This window comes from Artibeus jamaicensis, unplaced genomic scaffold (genome assembly GCF_021234435.1).
Source record: "Artibeus jamaicensis isolate MK-2021 breed Jamaican fruit bat unplaced genomic scaffold, CSHL_Jam_final contig_548, whole genome shotgun sequence".
In the NCBI taxonomy this organism is placed as follows: domain Eukaryota; kingdom Metazoa; phylum Chordata; class Mammalia; order Chiroptera; family Phyllostomidae; genus Artibeus; species Artibeus jamaicensis.
The window spans coordinates 7,179,256-7,201,592 of record NW_026521883.1 but is presented as its reverse complement, the minus strand read 5'-3'; the positions used below and the strand labels follow the sequence as shown (position 1 = coordinate 7,201,592).

General features: G+C 51.5%; 1 protein-coding gene and 1 pseudogene across 1 annotated transcript in view; one reads left to right on the top strand and one right to left on the bottom strand.

The window, feature by feature from the left end:
* Positions 1-7,181: 7,181 nt before the first annotated feature.
* SMAD3 (SMAD family member 3) overlaps positions 7,182-22,337 on the top strand; it is a 113,979-nt gene continuing 98,823 nt past the window's right edge. The window contains exon 1 of the mRNA XM_037155784.2: positions 7,182-7,921. Coding sequence (XP_037011679.1) covers positions 7,716-7,921 — 206 coding nt within the window. The 5' untranslated portion in view covers positions 7,182-7,715. The remainder of the gene's footprint in view (positions 7,922-22,337) is intronic.
* LOC128628146 (2-iminobutanoate/2-iminopropanoate deaminase-like) lies at positions 18,930-22,209 on the bottom strand (annotated as a pseudogene).

The window sequence follows — 22,337 nt, the reverse complement described above, 5'->3', positions numbered from 1 at the left end:
CATACAATTCGCCCATTTAAACATAAAACTTGTGGTGTGTTTAGTGTATTCAGAGTTGTTCAGCCACTGCCACACTCAACTTTAGAGCATTTTCATTGTCCCAGAAACAAACCCTGTACCCAGTTAGAGTCACTTTTCACACCCGCCCCACCCCCAGCCCCGGATACCCAGAAACCTACCTTCTGTCTATACAGTTGGTTTATCTGGGCATTTCCTAGAAATGGGATCACACAACATGTGGTCTTTTGTGACTCGTTCTTTTGCTTAACGTTATGTTTTCCAAGGTCATCTGTACCATTTTAATTGCAGACAGCCTTTTTTTAATAATTGATGTTACCATAAAAAATGTTAATGTCTCTACAATAAAAACATGTTACTTTTGTAACAAAGCCCGCCACCACCAAACTCCTCTATCTTCAGCTGGAAAGCCTGGGAGAGGGTCAGCTTTTCCTCGTTTCTATTTGATTTCATCCCTTCCGAGTCTGAGTCGACCACACGATGTTTCCAGGTCCTGGGTTGTATATAAACTGGGGAGCACTCTAGATGCGTGTGTTGACCTGAGAGGACAGGATCCCTGCTTCTCCTTCCACACACCCAGTGCCGGACCCCCCAGCAGCACCAACAGGCCCCGCGGCGCCCAGCCAGTCCGAATGCCCACTGCCCCGGCCTTTCCATCGGGAACCCGCGGTCCTCACCCTGGGCGGACCCCACTCTGTTTTCACCCCACATTGTTTCCTTTCTCTTTTTAAAGCATTTTTTAAAAATTGAGGTGTAACTTAGGTATAGTATACTCTATTCATTTTAAATGTAAAAATAGCTTGCCAGTATATTCAAAACAATGTAGCCTGTCCGTTGATTGGAGCATCATTCCTTAGACCAAAAGGTTGAGGGCTTGATTTCTGCTCAGAGCACACACCCCGTTGTCGGTTTGTTCCCCGATCAGGGCGTTTATGAGAAGGCAACCAACTGACTCCTCTCTTGTTGATGTCTCTCTCCCTCCCTCCCCCCTTTCTTGCTCTTGCTCTCTCGATATATGTGTGTGTGTGTGTATGTGTATACACACACATGTATGTATGTATATATGTATGTGTGTGTGTATATATATATATCGAACTCAATTGTTCTTTCTAAAGGCAATGAAAAAATGTCCTTAGGTGAGGATAAAAGTAGCAATAATAATTCAAAGGCGTGTAACGTCTCCGACAGTGTGGAACTAGATTTTCATTCGGGCACACGGCTCTTCCGTGGCAGTCCAGGAGCACGGGCGCTTCTCGGTGTAAGTGCATGACAGCGAACCAGCGGTTTTTTCACTACTATTAGGTCCATGTCGTTGCAGCTTGAAGGTGGACTGAGGGAGGCCCTGGGCCTGAGCCAAGGCTGTGCTTGTGACTCTTACCGTCCCCCAAAACAGGAAGGGGAAAACACAGTGACCTCTATGGAGATGTGCATACATAAAATACAAAGACAAAAACACGTGAGCCCTGAGAGAAAACTCACATGACATGTACCCGTTTCACGTAAACATACAGGGCTGGACTGATTCCAGGAAGCAGTGTGACCTGAAGGAGGCAGACGTCGGAGGCACAGGCAGACAGAGGCAGGTAACACAACACACACCTGAGTTTCATCAATGCCTGTGTGTGTACGGAGAGGGTGACGAACACTCCAGGACACACACACACACACGCAACCACGCACCTACCAGGATCCGCTCCTGACCCCACCTCCCAGACCTGCAGCGGCTGAACCGGGAAGGGCGCCCTGGGAGGCCTGCTCTGGTGCCACCTGCCTGCCTGCAGGCCCGTCTTGTCCTCCCCCGCAGCCCTGGCCCTGTACTTCAGTCTGCACACGGCTGCAGTGTCCCCAACCCCAAGTTCAACCCCTGCCCCAAATCTCCCCAAGTCAGACCTGGTCCCTCTCTGTACCTTCCTTGGACAGTACCTGCTCCCCACTCCTTCTGTCACAGACACCTTCTCCCAGGGACACTCTGTAACCTACCCCCAAAATCCAGCTGGGGGCCTGGGGACAGAGAGGGCCAGGCCGGGCTGGCTACCAGGAGGCAGCCGTCCAGTCTGCACAACAGCAGCTGAACTCCCTGCGTCTCTGGTGCCGCCTCTGTGAAGCAGCAACTGCCCCCACCACCTTGGGGTGACCGAGAACTTTGCACAAGACCCTAACCTTGAAGTTCCGGTCCACAGCCTGGGTAGACCAGACCCCCACATGGCAGGAGGCCCCAAGCCCTCAGTTGCCTACACTGTCAGGTGAAGCCAATGCCTGAGCCTACATGTCCCTAAGGGCTGCCACAAGGCAGGCATATTCAGTCGGTTTTCTAAATGTGGGACATCACGGTTACTGGGCTGGAAGGTGCTAGAAACTAAAGACTCTGCCTTTGGAGCAAACTAGAGAACAGTTAGTAAACTGACTAACGAGTGTGGAGCACTTTGGACCACGGCTGCTCTGGAGCAGAGGGTGAGGCCAGTCATATCCCTCAGCCCACAAACGTCATCATCGCAGATCCAGGAGTCCATTTATTTACCCCCTGCCTGACCCTCCCCCCCATTCCCACACGCACACCCTCAAATACCTGCGCTGCTGTACGCGATGTGTTTTTTTCTACGTGTATTTTTTATTGTGGTAAAATATATATAACATAAAATTTACCATGTTAACCATTTTTAATCCATAGTTTTGTGACATCAAGTAGACTCACATTGCTGTGCAGTGATCAGCACCATCCATTTCCAGAACTTACTCCTCTTCCCTTCTGAAACTCCGTACCCATTACACACTAAGGCCCCCATCTCCCCTGCCCCGGCCCCTGGCAACCACCCTTCTGTGTTCTATCTCTGTGAGCCTTCTGGGAGCCTCGTACAAATGGAATATAGAGTATTAGTGGGTTTGGTTTGTTTGTTTGTTTGATGTAACTGGCTTATTTCACTTAGCACAATGTCTTCAAGATTCACCCATGGTGTTGCCAGGGGTTACCTCTTTTAGGTTGTATAAAAAATGCCCCATTGTATCTATATACGACATTTTGTTTATCCACTCATCCATGAGCAGACACTTCGGTTGCTTCTACCTTCTGGCTGAAGCGAATAATGCTGCCGTGAGCATGGGTGCACAAACATCTGAGTCCTTGCTTTTGCTTCTTTTGGGTACATACCTAGAAGCAGAATTGCCAGATCAAGTGGTAATTCAGTGTTTAATGTTTGAGGAACCACCTTACTGCTTTCCACAGTGGCCTCGTCATTTTACATTCCCACCAGCAAAGCACAGGGATTCCAGTTTCTCCACATCTTCACCAACACTCGTTACTTTGTTATTTTGATAATAGCCACCTTAACAGGCCTGAAGTGGTTCAATGTGTATCTTTTTGTATGACTTGTTTCAAAATGTATATGGTTGTCTCATGCACATGTAATTTTTAAGTAAGTAGCATTATGTTATTGACTTCATTCTCTGGCAACTGTTTTCACGTTAAGATCCACCCATTCATTGTGCTGCTAACTTCTGTACCGCACTCTATGGTGGGAAAACATGCTATGTGCGTGTGGCAAGCTGCCACCCAGCGTGTTAGATTCCTTACAGCAATCCTAAGAGATAAGCATTATTATTATTTCCATTATATGGATGAGGAAACACACACAGAGGGTTAAGGGACTTGCCCCCAAGTCACACAGCTGGGAGGGATAGAACTAGAGAATTTAAAGATTTTATTTATTTATTTTTAGAGAGAGGGGAAGACAGGGAGAGAAACATCAGTGTGTGGTTGCCTCTCGTTTGCACCCCCTACTGGGGGCCTGGCCTGCAACCCTGGCTGGGCATTGAACTGGCGACCCCTTGATTCTCAGGCCGGCACTCATTGCACTGAGCCACACCAGCCAGGGTAGAACTAGAAATTTAACTCAGGTCTGTCTGGTGCCTGGGGAGAGCTCATATATTGAGGTGCTATTAAGAGCCACAGCAAAGTTCTGAGCGAAGGCTGAGGCTCGCTCTCCGCTTAGGGTGCTCTGATGAGAGTTCTGGCCCTGACTTCTCCCCATACTGCAAGTCACCTCCCTTTCCCCGATATCACTCTCTGTCTGTGCCCTATGGGGACAGAGCAATTTTAATGCTCCTTCTAGATTTACCACCTGTGATGAAACAACATCCTTTAGCTAAAGGAAAAACAATCAAAATTAAAATCACGTGTTTGTTTCCTTCCAGTATTCCACCTGGGAGCCACTCCAAACATATGCAAACCCTTTGGCAAGTCGGCTTACAGGGTTCCTTCCTGATAGGACTAACCATTCCCAGGGAAACAGGGTTGCTGCCTCTGGTCCCAGCCCACCTCTCTTGAACTTTGCACTTACCATGATGAAAAATTAACTGGGCTAACGTTTCCCTTCCAAGGACAACCTCTGCAAGAGCTGGCCCCTGGAGACCCAGCGCCAGAACAGAGTTCCCACCCATCTGGAGCCGCCCATTCATTCGCTGCCCCAGTTGGGGGAGCACATGGGGTCCGCTTGGCGCCCAGAGGAATCCATCCCTCGACTCTCCTCATTGCTTTGTGAAACTGGGCTTATTCCCTCAGTTCTTTCCACGAAGAACTGAGGCCAGAGGAGAAAGAACCAGCCCAGAAATGGCACTTGTTGGACTGACAAGTGGGTCCAGCTCTGTTCTTCTGCATGCACAGCTGTCCCTCTCACATGGATGCCAGCATGCAAAGCAAGCTCAGGAAAGAGTGGTTAGTCACACTAACCACTAGCTGCTGACCAGTGCTGACCAGTGCTCTCCTCCCCTCAGGAAAACGGGAGGGCCAAATGAGGGCCCTTCCATGACTTTGGAGGGCGAGGCACAGGCGAGGCCCTTCTACTACATTTCGTCCCCAGGTCTCCCTGCGGCTCCTTGCCTCCCCGGTGCAAACGGCCTCCCTTCACCAGACGTCGCTTCTGCTTGTGCAAAGTGAGGGGCTTGCACTGGAGAAGAACAATGTTAATCCTCTTGCTAGATTCACCACTCTGCACAGTAAGAACCATTTATCCCGTTCTCACAGCTAGAAGAAGAGATGCTCAGGGGGGCGAAGGGAGGAAGAGAGCCAGGACCAAAAGCCCTGCCAGTCACTGATGGAGCTGGAGGTCCCTTCGCTTTGACCACCTCTCAACCGTTGGACCTGCTCGGCTCGGTTCAGGTTAAAATCAATGTTTTACTGGGAGATGCAACGGTGGCTGCACGGGCCCCTTTCTCCCGGCGCACACCTGCCACCCCATGAGCTCCCGGAGGCTAGGGACCTTCATCGGTCAGTTCAGGTCCCAGAAATGAGTGCGTGTCTAACCGAACTGAGCTCCCACATCCGCCCGCTCCCCTCGGCCTTCCCAGGGGCCCTGAGGCGTGGTTCTGCTTTAGAACATTTGAATTGTTTGCAAACCTTTTCACCTTAGATTTCCCACCGCCATTTCACAGGTGAGCAAACATCTCCTGGAGTGGCACCACAGCACGTTTGTGCAAAGGACTTTTGTTTTGCAGACAGCTCTGTCAGTGAGGTCATCTTCACCTTCCACAACTACAAGGCTGCTGCAGTGGCAAAGCATTCCAGTTCAGATCCCTGCTCTGCTGCTCGGGATCCTGAGTATTGTGTAATGGGAGGCACAGGGACATCTACCGCCGCGGCCATTAGGGTGATTAAATCAGAGGGCTGCACTTGGGCCTCCTGGAATGAAGAAAGCCACCAATGTGTCAACTGTCTTCCTCCACTTTTGTGTTGAGGACTGGGAAGAAGAGAGTGTAACCTAAGGCTATAGTGGCTGCGGGAAGACCAGCCAGGATGGGAAGCAGGTCCTTACGCCCCAGATGGGGTTCAGGAATTCTCCTTTAAGGTCCACGAAGCAGGGAACTTGGAAGGAAGGAAGGAAGGGCCGAGAGCCGGGCTCAGCGACAGCAGGTGACTGGCTTGTGGGAGGCTATTCTCTCCGACAAGGCAGGGGACCCCCGCGGCGTCGGGGTTGACTGTGTGGATTCAGGCCTACCTCAGCGGGCTTTGTAACTCCCCAGGCAGGAAGGTTTGCGGATAACTTCTGTCTCACCACGGGGATTTCCCGCTGTTAAAAACAAACAAAGGCCTTAGACACCAGGCTACAGGCCTGGCAGGGGAGGGGCAGCCGGAGAAAGGCCCTGAAGGCCTTGGGTAAGGAACTCCTGAAGGCAGTCGCAGGCTTTGTGGGCAGATGCCTCTCAGTTCCGCGGGTGGAGAGGAAAATCCCAGAGCCCCCAAACCCAAGGCTAACTTCCGAACACATAAATTACCCAAGTGCTCCCTCTTGGCCCCGCTGTTGGCGAGTTCTCAGCTTTGGAAACAAAGCGCTGTCTCCCATTCACTAGGTGTCGAATTTCGGATCGTTAGTTCTGTATCGTAAGATTCCAAACACCTTGTAATGCCATTTCCTCCCAAAGATAAATTGTAAAGCGCCCCCATTCATTCTTTCGTATACTTAACAGATGTCTTTGATGCCCATTTTCTACCGGGCAGTCACTCATAAGGCCCAAGGAACCCCTGGCTTCAGCTATTATCCAGGGAGTCACTGAGATTCCCAAATGTCCACTTTGTAGAGACCACTTCTCCCCGCCCCCAACTCCCTCCTTCGCACACACTCTCCGGGCTTTCAGCCGTTGTGATCTCAGCGAAGAGAGTAAAAACAGCCCCGAGGTCGCGGGTGCCCGCGAAGGCCCCTGATTGGGATCAGCGTGGGCGTCCAAGTGCGCGCCGCGACTTCCTGGGCTTCAGTCTTCGGTGCGCCCTCTCTCGGACCCGGGTCCTCCCTGGGGTGCATCGCCAGCCTTTGGCCGGATACCACGCTTTCGCTGCCAGTCTAACCCTTTCGGGCCCGCAACTCCGACGGGGCTTCCTGAGGGTGGGTTCCGCGCCGGCTGCCCCTCTCGCCTCTCCTTTCCCACGACTTCCTCCCGGCGCCCGCGGGACTCAGGTCGTGGCCGCGCGGAGTCCTGCGCGCTCCAGCCCGGGCCGCCACTGTCCCTGTTCGCCCACGTGGGCGTGCTCCGCGCCGGGCGAGGGAGGCCGGGCGCCCTCCGGGAGGCTGGGGGCGGGCAGGGCGCCCAGGGGAGGAGGTGGTGGGGCGCGGGGGCGGAGGCGGGGAGCCCCGGCGGCAAGGGGGCGGTGACAGCGCTTGGAAAGGAGGCTGCACGCGGATTTGCATGAAACACAGACTGGAAGCGGGCGGGAGCGGGAGCTGGAGCGCGGCGCACTGCCCAGGCCGGCCCGCGGAGCGAGCGAGCGAGCGGTGAAGGAGGAGGGTGGCCAGGGGCGAGGCTGCCGAGGCGGAGGGATCTGCGCATCAAAGCGATCGAGGCGAGCAAAGTTTGGCTGGGGGTTGGACTTTCCTTCCTGGAGGCGGCACCCAAACAGCCACCCGGTGCGGAAACCCAAACTTTCTTCTGCCACTCCGAGGCTCGCGGCCGCCGCCTCCGCCCCGCGTTCGGGGCCTGCCCGACCCGGTGCTGCCGTGGTCCGCCCGCCGGCTTCCCCCGCCGCCCTTCTCTCTGCCGTGAGAGCCCCGTAGGCTGCAGCGCCGCGGCCTGGCTCGGAGCACCGGCAAGTTCGCCGAGAGTTGAAACGACGAAGTTCGGGCAGCCCCGGCCCAGCTCCTCTTTGCGCCCCCGGCGTCCCGCCGCGCCCAGCCCCGCCGGGGGCGTCCCTCGGCGCCCGCGTGCCCTCCCCAGCCATGTCGTCCATCCTGCCCTTCACCCCCCCGATCGTGAAGCGCCTGCTGGGCTGGAAGAAGGGCGAGCAGAACGGGCAGGAGGAGAAGTGGTGTGAGAAGGCGGTCAAGAGTTTGGTCAAGAAGCTCAAGAAGACGGGGCAGCTGGACGAGCTGGAGAAGGCCATCACCACGCAGAACGTCAACACCAAGTGCATCACCATCCCCAGGTGGGGCCCGAGCGACCCCTGTGCTGCGGGGCCGGCGGGGCGGGGGTCGGAGCCGGAGAGGCGGTGTGTGCGAGCGTGTGTGTGAGGGGCGGGGGTGGGAGCGCGGTCAGAAAGGGGACCCCGAACAAAACCTTCTCTGCGTTTGCAAAGATTCAGAGCCTGGGGCTCCCACGCCGCACCCGCACTTCCAGACCCCACACTCGCTTTTCACCTCCCGGGAAGGGGGCGCTGCCGGAATCGGCCGCCTCCACTCCGGGGAGCTGCGGGCTCAAAGTTGAGGCCCGCTTTGTTCGGCTCCGCGGGCCGGAGCCCCTCCTCCGCCGGCGCCTCCCGCCCCCGAGGCCCGCGCTCGTGGAGGTGGCGGTGTCTCTCCCTTTCTTTTCCTCAGCCCCGTCCCCCCCCCCCCCCCACGTCTTTCCTCCTCAACAGGAATGCAGTCGGTGCAGCTGGGGCTGTGGGTGAGGAGCGGGAGCCTTGTGATTGACAGATTCCTTCTTCGTTCTCTCTTTGCCTTCGGGATTAGCATTTTTATCGAGTATTTTTAGACTTGGTTGTGCCAGTCTCCCGCCCCCCTCCACACACACTCACTTTGGTCGCAGTGCAATGCTCTGACTTTCAAATGAGAGGCAAGTGGCAGTAGGGTTTTCACGTCCCCCTCCACCTCCCCCCGACCTTTTTTTGCCCTCCTTTCAGTCTGAGATTTCGGGTTGATGCAGGACAGAAGGGGTTTAGAGCCGACCAGATAACAAAACGCACCCCAAAGTGGGCCTCGCAGTGGCCCTCGCATTCCTGCAGAGCCCTTCTTCCCCAAGAGCTTTGCCATCTGTCTGGACCGCCTTTATAATCCACATCGCGCGAGCTAGGTCAGGGGGAGCGCACAGATGGCTGGGTAGAAGGGGTCTGTGACTGCTCCGCAATCCCCGGGACCTTCTCTTCGTTCAGCTGCTCTCCGCCTCGCTGGAAATGGGGGTGTGTGTTGTGGGGAGACACCCCGGTCTCTTGTCTCTCCCCCTAAGCCCCGCTAAAGTTTGACTCTATGCCAAGGGAGGGTGTGTGGCGGGGGAGAGGGTGATGTCTTTGGGGTCCTGGGCTGCAGAGGAATGTGTAGGGGGTCCCCTCAGGCTTGAGCCCCACAGATTGTCATCCTTGCTCTGGAGCCAGGAGTGGCCTCTGTCCTTGGCCACCTGCTCGGAGCAGCTGGGTGAGAGCCGCCAGCGGTGTCAGGCAGGCACAAAGCAACATCTGTCCCGGGAACCCAGGGCAGGCCTCCTCTGGAAATAAATGCCGCATATGGTGGGAGCACTGACTTAAAAAATAATAATTTTTTTTTTAACTGGGTGGATCCAGTCAATAAAGGGGGAGGGAAGGCGGTGTGCTGTCTGGGAAGTGCGCTCAGGGCCTGTGATCTGGAGCCAGGACTGACTTCAGAGGAGGTGGTGTGATGGGATGGTCAGGGAGCCCTGGGTTCTGGTCCCAGCTCTGGTTCTTAATCCTTCTTTATTCTTTTGGTGGGGTGGGGTGGGGGAGCGGGCCAGTCAGAGTCCGCTTCTTCCTCCTGAGGAGGGGTTTCTGAAACCGGCCTTCTCAGCTGCCCAGGTGCATTGAGGACAAGTGGTTTATGCCTTGCACCAGAAAAAAAAATGATACCAATTAGAAAATGAGCAGCTGTGCAAAATGCTTCACAGTGTATGGAGCACTTTCACGTGGTTTCATGAAATGAAGAACGGAAGAAAATCCTGGGAAACAGAGAAGGCAGCTAGGGTTAAGGTTTATCTCATTTTTAAAGTTGAGAAAACATCAGAGGAGGGAGGTGGGAAGGCTGGCCGCAGTAGACAGGGATTCTGACCCAGTGTGCTCCTTTTCCTGCCCCCCCCCTGCTGTTGACTTTGAAGGTTCTGAATACATTCTTTGTTGAATACTAAAGGACTGTTAACTAGTGGGGGGGGGCCTGCAGGGGAGGGCAGCGTGGATCTTTGCTGGTTAGGTTGCTAATGTTCAAGCTGAGGGCGGGGGACAGCCAGGTGGAGAGAGGCCTCGCTTTCCCCTGCCCTGGTCAAAGTTTGCCCACTGGGTGAACGGAGCTTTGGCCTGCCTTTTCCCTCTTCCAAAGGTCTCTGCAGCCTGAGGCATATGAAGCTTTGTATGTTTCTGGAGAGTTCAAGGTAGCTGGCTCCCTGGTCTTTCGACACTGTTAGGAGTGGGGCATCTTCTACTTGCCTGGCAAGGACCTACTGATAAGGCAGATTTAAAAAAAAAAAACAAAACCTATTTTCTCAGGTAGGGAAGCTCTGTTGCTTGGGTGGACCCAGACAAAGTGGGTTTCCATCCCTGGCTTCTGTGCCCACGCCTCTGGGTCACCTTGTCTCCCCTGGCAACAGCTGCTGCTGTTTTGGTCTCAGGCAGAGGACTAAAGGCCACGTTTTGGGGAGGTGGTTAGCTGGCCTCCCACTAGTGATACGGACGGGTCTGGTAAGCCCTGTGGATTGTTGCGTCATTTGTCAGATTGTCTGCCTTCTCCAGAATGACTTTTTATAAGGTATCCTATTGTGTGCGAGGGCTGAGGCACTGGGTGCTTCCAAGTGCTCTGTGAGATTATGGGCCTGGGGGTTGAAAGGATCCCTCAGTCCAAGGAGATTTTGACAAACGTTTGGGCTAAAATGTAACCGTGAGCAGCAACAGTAACATAGAACAGAATCTCACTCCTCACCTGTGTGAGTGCCTGAGTAAAGCTGCAGGTGTTTTCCTGGCCAGTTTATAAGGATGGAGTCAGCAGTTGCCACTGAGGAATGGAGAAGGTATGTGCAGGTCATGTCGGCCATCAGGAGCCACGCACATTTAAAATGACTGTTCTGATGGACTCTGGTAACTCGTGCCTCCACCGATAGGATCCGTGCCTCGGCACCGTTGTTAGGAGTTGAACTGAGCTCTTGGCTTGGTTTGTTTGGAAGGGGAGTTGGGCTTGCTTGTGTCAAAGCCCCAAGTCCAGAGGCAAGTGGGGGAATCTTTGGCTACACACCATCTCCTGCCTCTTTGTGCTTCTTTTTTGGCACAGCCTCCTCCTGTTACCTTCCTCGGCTTTGCCAGGTTACTCTCACCCCAGGGAAAAGGGGAAAAGGTCCTCATCTTTGACACTCCTTTCTCAGACTTCTGGGGACAAGCCTATTGCTAAGGCTGCTTGTTAACCTTGACTAGGAGAGCGGCACACAGGGGCTGGGAAGAGGAGGGGCCCGCAGGATTACAAGTCCATGACTGCGGGGCTGGCTTGGAGCCAGGGCTGAACCCAGGATCAGCTCGAAGTTCCCTTGACATTTGGAGCCCTGGAGCTTGCTGCTGCACCCAGGAGTCGAATGTTTGGGCCAATGCATGTTGCAAACAGCCCCTTGCTCACAGTTCCTAATGAAGTGTTAGAGTTGGACATTGTTGATTCATTGTTATTTATTGGCCCTCTCATGTCTGAGTCAGTATTCCAGGCAGTGGGGGAGGATACAGAGATGCATTTGAGATGGCTCCTGCCTGTGAGGAGCTTACACTTCAGTAAGGGAAACATTAATAGGGCATTATTTGAGTGCCTAACTGCTATTTCTTCCTTAGTCCCAGCCACCAAAAGAAATAGAAACTCTTGGATGCAGTGACATTTTTTTTGAGGGGTAAGGTCAGTGGGGATGACCTATGATGAGTCTTTTAAATACTGTGAAGTCACTGTGTTAGAAAACAAAGTAATGATAGCTATCATTTTTCTCGGGATCTTGACATCTTAATATCTGGGTGGATTTCAGAGTTCACGGACTGTCTCAGAGCCTTCAGGCCTGACCTGTACGGTCAGGGTGAAATACAACTCATGGAAGTGTTTTGTCAACCAGCGAGTTTGACAGACATAAGTGTTATGCTTAGCCCTTTGTGTGTATCATTCATTCATTACTAAATTACTTAATCATTTATTAAATGGCCACTATGATGAGCAAGGCAGGGCGCCTGTTCTCAAGGAGCTCCGTGCCTAGAGTGGGAGACAGCCTTGCCCAGAGGTCCAGGGCAAGAGCTGCAGCCAAGGGCTGCAGGGGCCGAGAGACGCAGGGGCAGGAGGTGGGGAGAGGAGGAAGGGGTCCGCGGGAGCTGGAGTAGCAAAGGAGCACGGGCGTTACCACCCGAAGGAGGTCTCTGGACTGCAGGTAAGCTGAGTGCTTTTGGCTCATGGCCTTAGCGGCTGGTGAGAGGGAGGCCACGACCCCTTTATCTGCGGCCATTTGCCAATCTGAGCGCTGCTGTGAGTGACGGCACCGCTCCCACCGGAGGGCTGGTGACCCTGAGCAGTGTTTGACTCCCCAGGCAAGTGTTCCCTCTTTGAAGTAAAAAAGGAACTTAGTACTTTGAACCTGAAATTCAGGTTTCCTTGGTGGGAACGGTGACTGTAGACCGATTAACTTGGAATATAACAGAGTGTCAATAAGAAGTAGGCAGCTTGGAGACGACTGTGGGTGTTTGGCCCTTCAGAGTTCTGATAAGACCTGGTCTTGCATTCCTCTTTGTTTAAGCCTGAGTTTTTTGTACAGATGTAAGAACTCTTAGTAATGTATTTTTGAAAAGTCTTTGCAAGGATATAGAGTTTTCACTGACAATTCTGATATTAGGAAAACAGTCGGTGAATCCAGTAGTCATTTAGTTCAGATGAGAAATGCAAGAAGATGGTGAAATTGAGAGAATTTGGCTCAAGCTAATCACACCAGGAATCCAATTAAAATGAGTTTTTTGAAAAATAAATATTGGTTTTAATGATGTAAACTTGTAATTGCTGTATTATTATAATGGAAATAAAATTAACACTATTTAATGGGCTGAGCAACCATTAATTTTCACTTGTTAATTTATGAGAATTTGGTGTCGTTTGATGCACAACCCAGCCATTATTCTGCGTGTACTCCTGTGTGCAACAAATAGAAGGAAGCAGCGCTCACCTTGAAAACTGAAACCAGACTTTATTCCCATTACCTGTCCCCTGTCTTCTCTACCCACCTCTCCCTCAGCTTCCCGTAGTGCAGTTACGTTCTCTAGGGTGGAAAGCAGCTTTTTCAGTCAACCAGACTCATGAATAGTCCTAATTAATATTTGTCCCTGTCTCCTTTGAAGTATTGACCTATTAAAAAAAATCAACTCTCACCAGCGCTGCTCACTTGGTTGGAGCATCATCTTGTGAACTGAAAGGCCACAGGTTCCATCCCTGGGCAGGGCACATGCCTAGGTTGCAGGTTCCATCCTCAGTCAAGGTGCATACTAAAGGCAACCATCAATGTCCCTCCCCCTCTCCCTCTCTTCTCCTCTCTCTAAAATCAATAAGCATGTCCTCAGGTGAGGCTAAAAAAAAAAATCAACTTGCCCCCTTCCCCAAATCTACACCCAAGGAGAGAAGTGCCCAGAAAGACCACTCATGAAAGCAGCCTGCTGCATATGCAGGGGGCTGGGGAGAGTGACCAGCCTTCTGCAGACACCCATGGCCGTGCACCCTTGGATGGGACTAGCTTCTCCCCAGTGAGGGCCAGTAATCATCTGAGGCCACAAAGCCTTCAGTCTCCAAGCTCAAAGTTCTGTAAACAGCTGGAAGCAGCCATATTTAACCCCACCCTGCAGGAGCTTCGATTCTAATTTTATTCTATTCCAAGTTTTAGAACAGACCCAAGGAGAAATCATCCACTTCACTGTTATGCTTTCAGTGCACCCTAACCCTGTGCTAGGTAGGAGGGACAAAAGAATAAGGAAGGCGGCCACAGTCCCTGCCTTCCTGTAGCTTCTAGTCCGCTGGCTTTACACCCACATGGGTCCCGTGTCCCAGAGATAATGGTCTGTGTGTTCACCCTAGCTAATTTGTACGTACTGGTTCCTTGATGTCAGGGAGCCCAGTCCCCCAAGTGCTGCAGTTGATTGACTCCTGACAAGAGTTAGGAGTGTGAGTGTGCAACGTTACTCTTTGTTGTGACTTAATTAACAGTTTTAGAAATAACAGATCTATAGCACAAGCTGCTCTGTGCGCTGTTGGTTGTCTGAGGCCCCTGCTGCGGACAGCAGCCTGCCACAGCGGCTCGCTGCTGCGGAGGGTCCGACAGACTCCGTTCAAGATGAACACAGAGCAGAAGCCCGTTAATTAAGAGGTTTGGCTAATTCTGGACTAGGCTGAAGTTTGTTTAGCAGGCCTTTCTCCTCATAAATGCTGTCAAAGAAATATTAGTTATGAACATGGTTTTAGGGGTCATGTTGAAGGCAGGAGTCCACCGACCTGGGTAGGTCCTTGATTAGCTCTGCTTCTGTGCAGCTGTGTGGCCTGGGGTAAATCACTTACCATCTCTGGGCCTCAGATTTTCTCAGCCAGACAATAGGCTGGATAAGGTCTATGGGGGGGCCTTTCTAACTCTAAAGCAGTTTTCACGCAAGCATGTTAGAAGCGTCTGCTTGCCCAAATCCATTTGATCAATGAATCGCAGATCTTTCTTAATTGTTAATGTTCTAAGACCCTACCAGTCTGGTGCCAATCCATTTCTATAAATAAAAGAAAATCATAATTTAGTCTTTAATTTTGGTTATTTTTCCACTCTCCTCCACCCCTCTCCCTTACCTTGTGAGTCAAAATTGGTGAAATTTAACTATAAAGGGAACTAAAAATAGCTGAGCCCGGAGATGAAGGTGTGGAGGCTGAGTGTCTTAGATGCAGTGAGCAACTTTTCTTTGTTGCTATTTTTGGCTATTCTCAGAGCAGGAAGTTTACTTACACTAATGACCACAAATGCCTAAAAATGGTGAAATGAAAGAGGTAGGCATTATAGAGGATACCTGTGGAAAATGTTTGCTCATATGTCAGAGTTTACCCAGAAAGCCTCCTTTATTTATCTTCAAGTATCTATATAAGGAAAGGCCATACTTGATTGCGTAAGCATGCACCTTTTGTTGAGCCGTGCGGAGGTTACCAGATTAAACCCCAGCTGGGAAATGAAAAGTGAGTTCTCCCAAAATAGTGCTTTTTCTGTATCACACAGCTTTCTCCACTTACATCTGGCAAGTTTCCCTCCTGAGCGCTTTGCTGGGGGTTTCGAACGAGAGGATCGTCTGAGAGTTGTGGCTGTGGCGTGAGGGCTTGCCCGGGAAACCCGCGGAGCCACAAAGCCGGTCACCTTTGCTGCCGAGTGTCACGTCACAGACTGCCAAACCAAGCTGGTGCTCTGAGGTGTCGCTGTTTTTTTTTCTCTTCAGCTGGACTTTTGAAAATAGTAATGCTTTCTGGGTGTGTGTTTTTTAAAGGTCTGTTTTTATGCTGTCACAGCTCAAAAATGCCAAAAGGCATTTTTTCCTTAAAAAATCACCTCTGGGCTAAGCCCAAATGTGGAGTAATGGATCCAGAAAGGACTTTTTGAGTAGTTACAAGTGGCTGAAAGCAGGCACTGAGGATGGAAATTGGGTTTTTTCCCTTTGCTTCAAATCTCTCCTATTGTGAACTTTCTTCTACCCTCATTGAATTCAGCCTTACTCCTCTCTGGGCCTAGGAGGGCAGACTGAGTGAGTTCTGCTAACCTTTACATTTTTTCTGTTGCCACTTCTCTGTACCCAAACAGATACTTAAAATATCACCTGTGGAGCAGGGTGAGGGGCTGGGTGCGCAGGAAGAGCTCAGGAGTGAGGAGCAGAGGGCCCTGGTGTCTCACAGACTGGGTTTGAGCCCCCAGTCACTAGCCGTGGGGCAGCCTGAGGTCCCCTTGCTTCAATGCATTGGGCCCCAGATTTCTCATCTGTAAAATGGGGGTGGGAACACCTACTTCACATAAATCACCCTGAATGAGGTAGGATAGATCAAGCACTTGGCTGGTATTTATAGCTCATAGCACTTATTAGGTACTCAGTAAGCACTCACTTTGCCTTTCAAGGGGGAAGTTGGACTGATGGCGTCAATCAAGTCCAGCTGGGGACCCCACCCCCACCCCTTGCTCTTAGAGCTCACCGTTTGGAGAACCTGGGTTTATGTAGTAACAGAATTTACCATCAACCCATGCATAACAAGAGCACACAACCTTGTTACTTGTTGATTTAGAGCTTGGCAGGCTATTGAAAAAGAAACAATTCATATTCTTAGGTGGTTCTGCCCTTCCCCCTCTCTATCGTCATTTTAAAATTGTTTGGCTGACTAAAAATAATAGTATTGAAAACAAACTTTGATGAATCAGTGCTCCTGGGGTGGGGGATGGGCGAGATCCTGAATGAGAAAGGCTGTGACTCATGTGCTTGTCACCGGTAGCCCACCTGTGACTGTGTGGAGGTGTATGATGTTAATTGTTGCTGGTGATTTCGGAGGCCCAGGTGGAAGGCAGCTCTGGCTTTCCTTGAAGTACCACCTTACCTGTTGGCTTGGCTGGTGAGTGAGAATGGCCAGCTTCAGAAACTCATGGCTCGGTTACACCTAGACATGGGCCGTGGTGCCCTTGACTGCCCTTAGCGTTGTGCAGGAGGCCACTCTGGCTGGGAGGGCCCTGCTCTGGCTCGCCTCTGGAGGTCCTTGTTTTCATGGGGCAGAGCTGTACGGCCAAGGGGCGGCCCTTCCAGAGCCTGCACCTTCTTCCAGACCACACTGAGGGCCCTGACCTGAGTTCCCTGTCCCAGAGGTCTCGAGCCTGCTTCCAAGTGCTGGGTGGGTCTCAGCCCCAGGTCCATCCACCTGAGGGAAGACTGCGTGGACCACGGGCAGCATGCATCCCAAGGGCTGACCAAAGGTGTGAGGCATGGAGGAATCAGGTGGAATCAGGTCTGTGGTATTTGTGTCCGGGTGCGGGGAGCCCTTCCAAATGTGGGGGGTGCTGGGGGTGGGCTGGGGTTCGGGGCCACTTGTCCCTGAGTGTCCATCTACATTCCATTGTGAGACCCAGGAATCAGAGAATTCTAAATTCCAAACCTGGCCTTTCAGTTTGTCTTAAAGTATCTTTTAAGTAGGAGAATAGAGCACATTGTGTTTACGCTTGGTACCTTGGTGTCTATTTTTTAACTGGGATGTGTGGTGGAGGCCTTCCTGTGGACTCCTGTCGAGGACCCACTGACGTTAGAGGCAGCCCGTTGTAGCACCGTCCTCTCAGTGGTGGCACCAGTATGTGGACAGGATTGTGAGGGCTTCCTTAGAGATTGCTTCTCCTCTCCCCGAACCCAGATCTGAGTGAATGTAGATGCGGGAGAAGGTGCTACATACATGTTGCAGCTGCCCGTCTGGAGTGCAGCGGAGAGCTGCACACCGATCACGTGTTTGTCTGTCGGGTACATGTGTTAGGCTCTGACTTTGTGCCAGGCCTCAGATGTCTGGAGATGCAGAGGTGAAGTCCTGTCTCTAAACTGTGCGGAGGCAAAAAGGGACATGATGACCTCAGTTTCAGTGGGCTCATGGAAAAAACTCTCATGATGGTTGAACACAGTGCTGTTTGGGAGCCCCCAGGAAGAGCGGCTCTCTTTCTGGGGGAGTCAGACGGCATCACCTGCAAGGTGATGCTGAAGCAGGACCTGGAAGGGTGCACAGGAGCAGGGAAGTGTGGCGAAGCCTGCACGGAGTGCTGGCCAGACCGAGCATGCAGGGCCTGGTGTCTGGGGCAGGCAGGACAGTTCAGGGTGGCCAGAGCGTGGAAGAGGGAGGGGCCAGAGAGGAGTTGGAGAAGGATGTTGCCAAGGGCCTTGGACAGTCAAACTTGGCGTTCGGACCTGGCCTGCTCTGTAAGCGCCCAGGAGATTTTGAAGCAGGGAGCGGCCTGGTTGAAGCTGCTCTTCTGTCCGTGCTTCATTTTCTCCCCAGCAGGTTTTCTGCCTGAGTTATCCAGGTCAGAGTCAAAATCCCTTACACCACCATGTGGACAGCTTTAGGCGATGTCTGGACCAGGGTGAAAATAATGTTTCATTTGCTGTCAGGAGAGTCGTACAGCCAGGAGGACTCGGGGAGCCCCTGTGCCCAGGAAATTAGCTAGTGAGTCACGCCAGCCTCTTGACATGGATTCCTTGGGAAGTTAGGTGGAGAGTTGATGGGCTCCATGCTGATCAGACCTTGGGCTCTCTCTGGTTGTCCCTGCACCTGGCACAGAGCCTCCATGTGGATTGTCCCTGATCACTGATTTTAATTTCTTCATTGATGGACATCTAGGCCAGGCTTCCCGATTCCAGACCACACTGCAATATGCAAAACTATCTAAATTCTCTACTGCAGGCTCATGGAACACTGTAAATGTATTACATATATATTATATTCCTTAATAAGAGAGTACAAATAATTTAAGTTGGCAGTGTTTATTTCTTTTATCACCGAGAGTCAACAGAAATTGTATCGACCATTGAGAGATTGGGGACCCATTTACCTTATCTGGTTTGAGTCAGCTTTGTTGTTGCTGTTATTGTTAGTTGATAGGTTTTTAGAAAACGGAGTTTTGTGTCCAAGCGCTGATTCTAGTTCATGGACCATTTTTGAAAAGATTGGCAGAGACCTTCTGCCAAAGGGGCGGCACGCTGTGGTGCAGCCCTCTGGGTTTGCATTCAAGAGACCCAAGTTCAAATACCTGTACCCACACTTACTGCTTTGGTGACCATGGATGAGCCACCTAACTTCTTTGGGCCTCTCTTTCCCCACCAGTAAATGGGAAAAATAGTTCCTTCCTCAGTAGGATTATTGACGTTATTTACTTTGATACGCTGTGCACTGAAAGCACTTTGCCGACTTATAAGGCAAAGTGTCACCTAATATATCCTGCAGTGTCACCTAATATATTTTAATGGAGCACAACTCGAGAGTATTGCTAAATGCCCTTTCTGACAGAGGTGGAGTGAAGGCTTCCAAGTGCACGCCCAGGTTTTACAGAGGAAAATCATCAGGGATGCACAGGCCTCGGCAGGAGCGGGGACGCGGGCGTGCGTGCTCTGGGGCCTGGTACCAGAGGCTTAGGTGAGCTGATGCTCTTGCTTTGTCCAGGCAAACAGTGAAGTCGGATGTGATGACCCGTTGCAGACCACTTGAGCCCCCTCACCTGGTGGTCCTGGTACCTGTGCCACAGTCTGAGTGCCGACTGCATGCCAGACACTGTGGTGGGTCATCGCTTAACTGGTTGATCTTCGCCAGCCACCTGCAGTCTTCTGGGGAGGAGGAGTCACCCTGTTGACAGAGGAGGCGGTCGAGGCTTTGTGGTGTCTGTGGCAGAATGGGAACCTGAACTCTGATCTCTGGCTCCTGACCCCGATTGTCTGCCCCCAGGTTTCCCCAGAAAGGGCTACCATCCTCATCTTCTGAAGCTCTCACGGTAAGAGACAGAGCTGGATATACTTACGAAGTTCTTCCCCTTCTAGAATCTAGGGTGACTGTGAACTCATTGAACAAATCAGGACAGCGATAAGAGTGAAAAGGGCACTACTGTTTTTAATGGCCAGAAAGTGGCCGTGAACCTGGCCCGTCTGGACAAACGTGGGTAGTCACCCTGTTTCTGTGCTGGGGATCATGATACCTCACCACGGTAAGCAGCAGGATTAGTTCAGCCAGTTTCTGTGTCACTGATACAGTGTAAGGGACTGTCAGGACTGTTTACTGCCAGTGTAAGTGAAGTGAATTGCCTGAGGTCATTCAGCAAGTTGGCAGCAGCGTATTCGAAACCTGGGTGAGATTTTAGAGATAATCCGAAGCAGTGAAGTTAGCCCTGGAGTTTACCCGTCTGCAGTGTGAGTTGGGGGGAACGTGTGGCCGTGCCTGTAGCTGCTTCGAAGGGAAGGGGACAGAGGTGGGAGGTGGAGGTGGAGGTGGGGTGTGTCTGGGGCGATGGGGGTGCCAGTGAGGGTGTGCCAGGGCCTTCACCTGGCTCCAGAATGTCTGCATCCTCATCAGGACTTGTCCCTTGGAAACCCAGGAGATGCCAGTTACACAGGGAGAGGCCCAGCATAACTTAGATGGCACTTGACGGCCAGCAGCAGAGACTTCTGTGAGCTGACCTCTCCTGTCCCCCTGCTCTAGTTTAGCTGAGGCCTCAAAGACAGACTACTGGCTGGGAGCTGGTGGGAGTTAGTGGATAATCCGTCTGCTGAAGAATTTTGGAAGACATTGAGGAAGGAATTAAAAATAACAGCAAGCATGCCTTTTCTCTCTCTTTGTGGTAAATGCATGGAATGTGCCAGGGCCTCCGTGGAGCACGTGGCCCCAAGTAACCCCTCCCCCACCCCCTGCCAGTGGAATTCTGCAGAGAACATGGAAAGACTGCGCCGTTTCACTCCTGCCTAATGTTCTCAGGATTTGTTCTGTGAAATTGTCCAAGCCTCACCCTTCTTCTCTTGCCCCAGATGATTTGTTGGAAGTTTGGAGAGGGACTTGAGCCTCAGAAGGCTCTCCAGCCCAACTGTCACCATGGGTTTGGCCCTGCCTGAGGAGCTCCAAGGAGAGCTGCTGGAGTGACAGAGTGGACCGGTTACAGGCTGAGAAAAGCTAAGCGAAAATCCAAACCGAACTTGGCACTTGCTTGGAGAACTTCAGCTGATTCTGTAGTGCTCTGGTCATCATCCTTTGTGGCTCTGCCATGTTCTAGAAATAGAACAAAATGCGTTATCCTACCCCACCCCTTTTTCTAACCACCCCCCTCCACCACCCACACACAAGGAGGCACGTGTGTGGGGGAATATGGGCAGGGCATATTAATTATTTATGTTCCAGTTCATTGGATAGTCAGCACGGGAACTGGGCCCAGGGCTTCACGGAGATGATCAAGCCATCTTGTGGGTAAGGGCAGAATCTGCTTTTGTGTTTAGAGTTCCAGTTTTTCTTTCTTTTCACCGTTGCCACCTGCCCCTCTGCTCTGCAGGCCCTCAGTCCCTCATGCCCAGGTACTGCAGTAAGCCAGGGGGCCCCTTCCCTCTCTGATTCAGCTGATATTTTGTCTCAGGGGCCAGACTCAATGTCTTAGGATGCTTTTGGCAGCAAGTAACTTGAAATCCAACTAACAGCTTCAACAGTGTGGGGCTAATTATCTCCCCCAAGAAGTCAGGGGATGTTTTTAGGCATCAGCAAGGACTTGCCAGACTTCTCTCTTTCTGCTCCGCCATCTTCAGCCTGATCCCTTTTTGTCTTCAAACCTGACCCCTCATGGTCTAAGGGTGGCTGCAGCTGCTCCAGGCATTGTCCTTTTTTCGGAGTTGCATCCAGGGGCAGAGAAAAGCTGCTTCTCCTTGTGTGTGGGGGTGTTGGGGGGCAGGGAGTGGTGTGGGGGGCTGGGGTCGGGGGTGGGGGTCTGTCATTCAGGTGGAAAACCTTTCCCAGAAACCTCCTTGTGCCCCTCTGGCCCGTGTTGTGACACATGCAGTCAGTGGCTAAAACAGTGGGTTGAAATTCGCCTCTCGAAGTGAAGGATCCAGGCTATTTCTTTGACTCATTATGTACTTACTACTCAGTATGATGCCGGACACTTTGTGCATTTTCTTTTTCCTTTTTGAAAATCTGCATGTCTATTTTATTGCCATTAGAAAAAGGTTATATGAAATTTTGCTCCACTTTCTTCTCCTTTACCTCTACCATTCAAACTTCAATCTTTATTTTTACTCAAGTAAAAGCAGAATCATATGTCTGACATGAGAATGAAATATTTCATAACATCAAATTAAAAGGACTTAACTGATGTAGGTGTACAGTTTTCTCACATCCAGTCATCTGAGTGCATAAATGAAATTTATAGTGTTGGTCACTGTATTCCTCAGCTCATTTTCAATTCATGTTCCATTCCCCTTATTACATGATATTTCCATAATATTTCAGATACTTCAGTCAGTCGTATACTTTCCAACATTGATTATAAAAATTAAAATGTTAATTTAAAAAACATTGCAAAAATTCCCGACTAAATAGCACTCGGTCCACTTCCAGTGCAGCTGTCGTGAGAGGGCCCTGGATAGCGATGGCTTCAGTCTCCCGACGGCCTCCCTTGGGCAAAGCGGCCCCCTGGTAAGCAGCTCCTGCAGGAAAATTACCCTTGAAATACGGTTTGTAGATTTCATGGACAGCACTGAAGTCAGTTCTGTCAGCCAGCAACACAGTCGTATTTATTACCGCGTTAGCGAAGTCCCAGCCTGCAGCCCCCAGAGTCTCACCCACGCTTGTAAGAGTCTGTGCAGCCTCTGCTGCCACACACCCCCTGGCACAGCTGTCCACTCCAAGGGTCCATGCCCAGCTGTCCTGAGACGTAAAGGGTTCTGTCCATTAACACAGCTTGACTGTAGGAACCAGTGGCCGCTGGGGCTCTCGTGGTGCTGATCACCTTTCTGATTAAGGACGCCATGGCTAAACCCTTTTTCTTCAGGGCCCTGGGAGAGACCGATCCCTTTGTACATTTTAATGACGACTTATTGATTGATTGCTTGTTGATTTCCTTCTTCCATGAGTAGACTTCGGAACACTTAATCTGAT